This window comes from Nicotiana attenuata, chromosome 2, assembly GCF_001879085.1.
Source record: "Nicotiana attenuata strain UT chromosome 2, NIATTr2, whole genome shotgun sequence".
Classification (NCBI taxonomy): Eukaryota; Viridiplantae; Streptophyta; class Magnoliopsida; order Solanales; family Solanaceae; genus Nicotiana; species Nicotiana attenuata.
The window spans coordinates 29853991-29862593 of record NC_031990.1 but is presented as its reverse complement, the minus strand read 5'-3'; the positions used below and the strand labels follow the sequence as shown (position 1 = coordinate 29862593).

Below are 8603 nucleotides of genomic sequence, written 5' to 3'. Positions count from 1 at the left end.
GGCCTAAGAGGGATTCCCACTTGGGTTACAAACCCGCATCAGTTCTGATTTTGGGTTGACTTGGCCTATTTGATCTGCTAAAGGTAAAAAACCAAGGGTTCAGGGGTAATTTGGGTAGATTAAGTAGGGAATCTTGCAATAACCACCTGAAGAAGCTTCTTAGAAGCTGAAAAATAGACTTGCTTAGCAAGCAAGTCAGTAATTTAGGGACTAAGCTGCAAAAAGAAAAATTCACAAAGGGCTCAAATGCAAAAAATGAACCATTTCAGCTGCCCTAGTAGCTTGCCTATAAAGGCACTGCTAAGGGAAAGCTCATTGGAGATTTAAGAGCTGAAAACACAAAAAAAAAAAAAAAATACAGATGTCTAGAACTTTGAGAGAAAAAATACTGTTCTATTGAATTTCCTTCTTTGATTCCTGAAGTTTTCAACCTCTGAAGCAACTTGTTATTCATTTTGGAGTTTTATAATGGTTTGAATTAGAAGTTGGGACTGATTCTCTGGGATTTGAAAAAGATTTGTCATTTTATTGGTTTGGATTTCAAAAATGGACTGAATCTGTTTGGTTGAAGAGTTTTTACTTGAGTTTGGTTTTGTCTTACGATTCTCTTGCTGGGGGAGTTGATTTCTGCTGATATTGTCTCGTTGCCGGCATGTTTTTGTTGTTCATTGCTTTCACCTCTTCTTCCTTTTGTAATTTCCAGGTACACTATCAAAACTTGTCATGGAACTAAGTATTGACTAGCATGTATGAAGATTTGAAAGTTCAAGTTGAAGTTTGAATAGACATCTTAAATCTCTGATGTAATTACTGTTAATTACTATCATTATATGTGATTAGATGCTCCAGTATTGTGTAGTTCAATTTTTGGGTTGTGCTGAGTGTTGGTTCATGCTAATAGCTTAAGGTGATTTAGTTGCTTAGATTTAGTGTATAATTTCAGAATATTGGGTGTTGTAATATTGTCGAACTCTAGTTGCATGAATGGACTGTTCATAACAGAAGGACGAATGCATTCCAGAATTAGTTAAGGTTTAGATGTAAAGTTACTCAGTTAATTCTGTACTTGATTGCATTTAGATTTTTGCATCTGGTGTGTAGCTGTTGAGCATGAGTTTTTCTCATTCGACAAAGCCATGTATTCCGTGCATGTAATCAGGTCTACTCCTTCGGGAAGATTTGAAATTATCTATGATGCTATGGTCTTTTTAGCTTGATGAATATTTGAGCTTTAGTTGCATCCACTCCCTGTTCAAAAGCATTGTATTTTCGCCATATCTATCAGAGATTCATGTTATACTTCCCTGTAAAAGGATGCACCACGGCCAAATATTATGGAGCTGGTGTTTTGAGTTTTTTGTTACCTGTCATATGAATGCTCTAACCTAGATAATTAATTGAGAAAAGTGAATTTGATGGCCAGGTGACTTTAAAACTTGAGTTCTTAATGGCAGTGCATTAGTTAGAGAAAGATGGGCATATTTATGGGATGCATTGAGTTAAAATGTGCCGGAGTTCTGTGTGCTTAAGTGAAGCCATATGGTTAATAGATACGAGTCTTGGTCCTTGCACATATTGTAGCTTAGTTAATTAATAATATTCGTAGAGCAGCCTTTAGGGTCGTTAAAAATATAATCCGGAGTATGCGTTCGCGTAACATGATCACGATTCTAAAAATCAATTCGGAGTATGCGTTCGCGCAACTTCGATCAAACTTTTTTTAATAATAAAAAATGGGTTTTCATGGGCTATTAATTAATTTTAGTTTATATAGCTCGAGGTGTTCCATCATAATTAAATCACATATGGCCCTCGTATTAATTTCTTATGACTTAGATATAAAATGACAAAATATTCGTAGTTTGCTTTAAGCACGTTTAATATACTATCGTGGTCGTGGACACGTTCTCGTGACATGATTACGATTCCTAAAAACAAAACCGAAGTATGGGTTCGCGCAACTTCGGTCAAACTTTTCTTAATAATAATAAAGCGTTATTAATTGTGGACACGTTCGCGCGAAATGATTTTTGACGCGCCAAACAAAAGGGGTACACGTACGCGTGACCCATTTCAAGATAATTTTTCTTAATTAAAAGCGGTAAGAGGTAAATGCACATGGGTTCTAAAATCAGTAATTAAATAATTTAATAGGCCAAGCATGATCAAAGCGACCGTGCTAGAACCACGTAACTCGGGAGTGCCTAACACCTTCTCCCGGGTTAACAGAATTTCTTACCGGGATTTCTGTGTTTGCGGACTGTAATACAGGGTCAATCTTTTCCTCGATTCGGGATTCGAACCGGTGACTTGGGATACCCTTAATTATCCCAAGTGGCGACTATGTTTTAATAAGATTGTCCTTTAATTGGAAAAACTCCTTTATACCCCTCCGGGGTGTAGTAAAAAAGAAGGTGTGACAGTGATTTTTGACCCTCCCCAAGTTTTTTTTATATTTTAGCATGTAAATAGTTAATTTATGCCTAATATCGCTATTTCAACTAATTTCGACTCTTTTACTTTATTTTATTACAAGAAAAGAATAATTACAAAAAAAAAAAATAGTTTCATTAATATTTTGTAGTCATTTTTAATCTTAAAAAATACAAAAAATAGTTTTGTTTTAATGGTCAGTCTTATTTTAATAGTTATTTTACTTAAGTAGGATTAATAGTAAATGAAATCGTATTTTTAGTCTCATTCGCGGGGAAAAAATAAAACTTGGGCTCAAACGACCTATTTTTAGGTTAAAATAGCATGGTCTAGCCAATTTTCGGACTGGTCATTCAAAATAGCCAGTGTTTACCAAGTCAATGAAAAATAGCCACTATTTTGCTACAACAGAGACCGCTCCTGCATAATATACTGGAGTTCGGTGCACATGTGTATGAACTTCCAGCATGTTATGCTAGAACTCCAACACACGGAAAGTTCCAGCATAATATATTGGAGATTCGAGCACTTGTGTATGAACTTCCACCATATTATACTGGACCGGTATACTTTGCTGGAACTCCAGTATATTATGCTGGAGTTCTAGTGTATTTATGCTGGAACTCCATCATATTATGCTGGAGTTCCAGCATACTTATCCTGGAACTCCAATATAATATGCTGGAGTTCAAGTATACTTATGCTAGAACTCCAGCATAATATACTGGCGTATTTTCCGGGTTTTAAACAATGTTTTCGCTCAGATTTATCTTTACATGAAAAGTGGCTAAATTGCGATTACTTTTGAAACTGGGCTATTTTTGAACGACCACTTGTAAATCTGGCTATTTTTAAATTTCTCCAATAGGCCTAATTTTCGAATCTAGCCCGTAATTCTCAGGGATATTTTTAAAATAGCCAGATTTACAACTGGTCGTTCAAAAATAACCCAATTTCAAAAGTAATCGAAATTTAGCCACTTTTTATGTAAAGATAAATCTGAGCGAAAACACTGTTCAAAACCCAGAAAATACTCCAGTATATTATGCTGGAGTTCCACTGTTCCAGTATAAGTATACTTGAACTCCAACATATTATACTAGAGTTCCAGGATAGTATGCTGGAACTCCAGCATAATATGATGGAGTTCCAACATAAATACACTAGAACTCCAACATAATATACTGGAGTTCCAGCAAGTATAATGGTCCAGTATAATATACTAGAGTTTGGAGCATTAGTGCTCCAGTCTCCAGTATATTATACTGGAGCCAGCAAAGTATAACGGCCGAACTCCAGTATATTATGCTGGACCGGTCTCTATTGCAGCAAAACGATGGCTAATTTTCATTGACTTGGTAAATACTGGCTATTTTTGATTAACCAGTCCAAAAATTGGTTATACCGTGAAATTTTGGCTAATTCTCAAGCTCATAATCCCTAGGCCCATACCCTTAAAAAAAAAAAAACCTAGAATCCTTATACACTTAGAACCCTAGTGGCAGAAAAACAGATCCGTCGTTACACAGATTGGGAGCCATATTTTTTTCTTTTTTTTTTATATTCAAAACACCCTAGATCGGACCCAATACAGACAGTAAGAGAGAAGCTGCGCGAGCTCCTTCCAAAAAGAACAGAAGCGCCATTTCCCATCCCCCTTCTTCTTATCACACAAAACACATCAATACAAGACCTAAGCCTTGAACCTAGGAGACACACCCACAGACCCGTTTTCCAGCCATCGCCACCCCTCGCCGGAAACCACCAGAGCAACACTGTCCAGTAGCCTGTCACCCACCAACGCACCACTGGCCCGTCATCTTTCTCACCACAAAAACCAACGGACGCAGCAACAGCCGAACCAGCTCACGGACGTCTCCATAAAATCAGTGGCCTAAAGCCAATTTTTAATAAGATACCTTATATTTTTTTATTAGTATATATACACACACACACACATATGCAGAAAAAAGTTAGTGTTGCCAATTTTTTCCTACATGTTATTTATAGTATAACATTCTTAAATGATAAAACCTTTAACTTCACATAGTAGTATTATTATTATCTATATTAGTAAGAGATAACTTAAATAAAAAATATGTTAGACATGTATTTTCAATATATTACCTTTGATATTGTTGTAAAAAAAGTATTTACTAATATGAAGATTTAAGTAATTTATTTCAAACTTCTAAAGTATTTTTAGTATTAAAGAGTAGATAATCTTTCTTTCTTTCTTTTGTCCAATTTTTTTTGTACTTTTTTTTGGCAAACTTTAATAGTCTAAGTTGAAATAAAAACATAAAATCCATTATTAAGAAATTTTGGAAATCTAGTCAATGCGTTACTAATCACCTACTTGAGTATTCTCAATCAAATTTTATAGAGTCTCAGTTAAGATAAAACGGCAATCAGTGAATGTGTTATTTAGTTACTAGATATGAATGAAGCTGGTTGAGTAACACGTTCATAGGACAGTGATCTATAAATACTTGTTGATAATTAATCATCACGGCTCAACGGAATTGGTGGCTTAAAACTAAAATATATTAAAAGACCCTGAAATTTCTTTCATAAAATTCACATAATATTGAGACAAAAAAAAAGTGTGAGAGAACAACATATAATATGTGGGTTAGGCGCACGTTATATGGTATTGAACTCTCCCCTATAAAAATATAGCATTAAGTGAAAATGGTAAAAGGGTTGAGCCTATAATCGATCTTGTTTTGAACCTTATGACACGTGTCTCGTGGATTTCTTAGTTTAAAAAAGTGAGACACAAAAGAACTTGCTTTCTGATATGTGAATCAATCAAATGTGACAAAAAAGAATAGCTAATTTAGAGAATCTGAGTTGAAATTAGAAAGTAAAATAGTAAAAAATATGAAAAAAGAAAGAAAGAAAAATAGAATTGCTGAGAAGATAAATATATTATTTAATTTAGCGAGAGAAATATTTTATCCTATTAATTCATTCAGCTACCTCTACCAAATTTTAAGAAAATTTAAAATATTTTATTAATAATTGTATAAATATAAATGACATACTATATAATATTATAATATAGCAGCACTTTATATTTTTTGGGCCTTAAATATTTGGGGGTTAAGGCAAAAGTTTCATTTGCTTTGCCCTAGAGCCGCCCTTGTCGAAATCGATAGCCAAACTTTCCGATAGCCAAAGATGAGGAAGCTAAAAGCTCATGAACAGAAGCTCCTAAAGAAGGTGGACTTTCTACAATGGAAGAGAGAAGGAGGTCACAGAGAACCTAATGTCATGCGTCGCTACCACGTTACTGGCCGAGACGACTACAAAAAGTATGTCTTTTTGTTCTCCTATTTCCATTTTAGTGGCTTAAAGAGCTATTTCTTTATTTGTTTATGTATTTATGTTTTTTTCTTTTGTGTGTGTATGTTAGGTACTCGGGTTTATGCAGAATGGCGCAGAAGCTGGTGAATATACTGAAGCAGATGGACCCAAGAGATCCTTATCGGATTGAGATGACTGACGCCCTTCTAGAAAAGCTGTCAGTGCTTTAGCCTTATGTTATTCTGCTTTGTGTATTAAGTTTCAAATTTTGGAGTGCCTGAGAGAGGATTTGCCAAGTGATACTAGTTAGGGATGCGATATCAACTTGTTATCGTCCTTGTGTAGGCTAATTGCTTTAGACCTATGATTTTGTTTAGGATATATAGTTTAATGTGGCACGATGAGAAGAAAATGTTGTAGGAGTGAAGAAAACCTTAATTTGTTGTAGCTATTTAAAAAAAATTCTCCAACTATTAAACTATTGTTTTCAATAAATAAACGTCGGATACTAGGCAAACATGTAGTGTTTTTCTGAAACGGTCGACAACTGTATATCTCGGCCTCTGATCCTCCTTTTGCTTGGTTTCTATGTATTATATCATATGGGCTTAATGTATAGATGACGATTAGCAGTATAATGTATGTGCACAGATGTTTCCCCATCTCCCTCTTTTCTAGTTTGAGAGATGAGATTTTATTGCTTTTGATAGCTTATAAAAAAAACAATTGCTTTTGGTTTTTCTTTTGATAAAGATCTTTTCTCAATCAATTTCAGTAATCTGTCTTTATTATTGCCACAGATGTCATGTGATTACAAATTCTGATAGATGTCTCCTTAATTTCAGGTATAACATGGGTGTAATAACTACGAGGAAAAGCTTAGCTGTGTGCGAGAACTTATCAGTTTCATCCTTCTGCCGGTAAGTGAGTTCTATATTCCATATTAAGCAGTTCTATGTGGATGAGAAAAAGCTCTAGCCCACATATCTTCCAAGCATAATCAATCATTCTGCAATTCTTTACGGATTACTGATTGAGACAAAGTTTCAAGTCACCGTTAGTTGCCCATAAATGGGATCGTGTTGTTGCATGATATTATTATGGGTGGTAAATAGACGGATGTGTTCTTCATTTGCAGGCGTAGGCTCTCCACTATCTTGGTGCGGCTGAAGTTTGCCGAGCACATGAAGGAAGCAGTGACTTATATAGAACAGGGTCATATTCGAGTTGGACCCGATACAGTTACTGATCCAGCATTTCTTGTGACAAGAAATATGGAGGACTTCATCACGTGGGTAGATACATCCAAGATTAGGAGAAAGGTCTTGGAGTACAACGAGAAGTTAGATGACTATGATGCAATGAATTGATGACCAGTCAGCAATTTGTGAAGCATTCCAGAATAGAATGATAGAAAGGGAAAATATTCTTGTTGGCTGGTGTGAGAGTTTTCCTGTAAGTTTACCTCATGCTAGATTGTCTTATGCAACCACTCCACATTTTTGCTCGTTTATGTTGCAAACACATGATATTCAACAGTAAAGTTCAATTGGAACATTGTATCTTTTCAGTTTCTACTGAATGGTAGTATAGTAACTTAAATCAGTCTACCTCCAGTTGTGGCAGATGTGTCGTGATTTTGTTAATCATCCAGATTGGTCATTTGGAGTTCAATTTGCTACCTTAGTACTAGCGTCATCTGCACTTGAATTTCAGCCGTCATCTTGTATTGTATTGTGGCTGAGGATGTTTACATTCATCTATTGCTGCTAGCTGTGTTTTCGTAGTCTATTATTATTATTTTTTACTGGTATTCTCCAGGCTTTTCTTTCTTCTCTTTTATATTTTTTATATCTTTATTTTTGCGAGGGTTGGTTTTGCTAGCAGTTGTTTTGGTACTTTGTAGTCGCTATGGGATCTTATTTGTTTTTCCCAAGTAAAGGTACTTTATTTGCTAAAATTGGTGATTTTAAGTTATGCTGCATGTTCTTTGGTTGTCGGTTTTCTTACCAATTCTGTGCTTATGCTCTCTAGTGCCATTATTTTTCTTGTGCAAGGGTCTCCTTGTTGCTCGCTTGGCTGCTAGAATACTGCAGTCCATTTACTTAGGATTTAGGGAGGATCATATGTACTTTCTCAAGGACATGAAGAACGCTACACTCAAGGTTATCCCATTAAAATGCGCTAGGTAGGCAATATAATAGCAAACTTACATTACTATCCATCCATTAACACTCCTTCAATGGTAACTTAGTTATGAATCCTATCCTACTTGGTCAAACTAAAGCTAAAAATCCAAGTTGAAATTGCAACATATGATGATGGACATGGTGAGGTGAGCTGTGTACAGTGAAGGGCCATATATTGAACTATTGCAAAGTATTGTCGAGTAGATAACATCGCCTATGAGGGCAACAGAAGCAGCGCAGGACCTGGGTATAAAGAGTCAATCCCTATATCCATGCTATCTCTAAGAATTGTAATCCGTCTATGTCAATGGTGATAAGTGACTATCGTGGTCCTGATGTTGCTGGCGTTATGGCGGCGTGAGCTGATATGCTGCAGGCTGTTTAACCTTCGTTCAGGAAGCAACTTCTGAAAATGGAAGGATCTGCGATTGGGGTGATTCAATTCCAATATATTGAGGTGGAAGAATCCAATGTCAGAGCTCCTCTTGATCAGACTTCATCAAGTCAATTTAACAGTCTATTATACGTATTGTACACCTATTTCAATGATTTTCACAAATTAGGAGGGGAGGACTCCTGTCATTATTATCTTCATTCGCTTTAGCTGCATGACTGAATATCGGACATGCTCATCTGAAGTTAAATTACAAAGCTTCATATTGCTCTTAA

The 8603-nt window shown here is 35.7% G+C and overlaps 1 protein-coding gene across 1 annotated transcript; it reads left to right on the top strand.

The window, feature by feature from the left end:
- On the top strand, positions 5527 to 7565 carry LOC109206379 (U3 small nucleolar ribonucleoprotein protein IMP3). Its single transcript, XM_019369209.1, has 4 exons — positions 5527 to 5753; positions 5855 to 5962; positions 6591 to 6665; positions 6884 to 7565. The coding sequence occupies exons 1-4, from the start codon at positions 5620 to 5622 to the stop codon at positions 7113 to 7115; spliced, it is 549 nt and encodes a 182-aa protein (XP_019224754.1). The 5' UTR covers positions 5527 to 5619; the 3' UTR covers positions 7116 to 7565.

Coding starts and splice junctions, on each gene's coding strand:
- LOC109206379 (XM_019369209.1), top strand. CDS start 5,620: ATGAGGAAGCTAAAAGCTCATGAACAGAAGCTCCTAAAGAAGGTGGAC. Junction 5,963..6,590: donor GACGCCCTTCTAGAAAAGCT/GTCAGTGCTTTA, acceptor CCTTAATTTCAG/GTATAACATGGGTGTAATAA. Junction 6,666..6,883: donor TCAGTTTCATCCTTCTGCCG/GTAAGTGAGTTC, acceptor CTTCATTTGCAG/GCGTAGGCTCTCCACTATCT.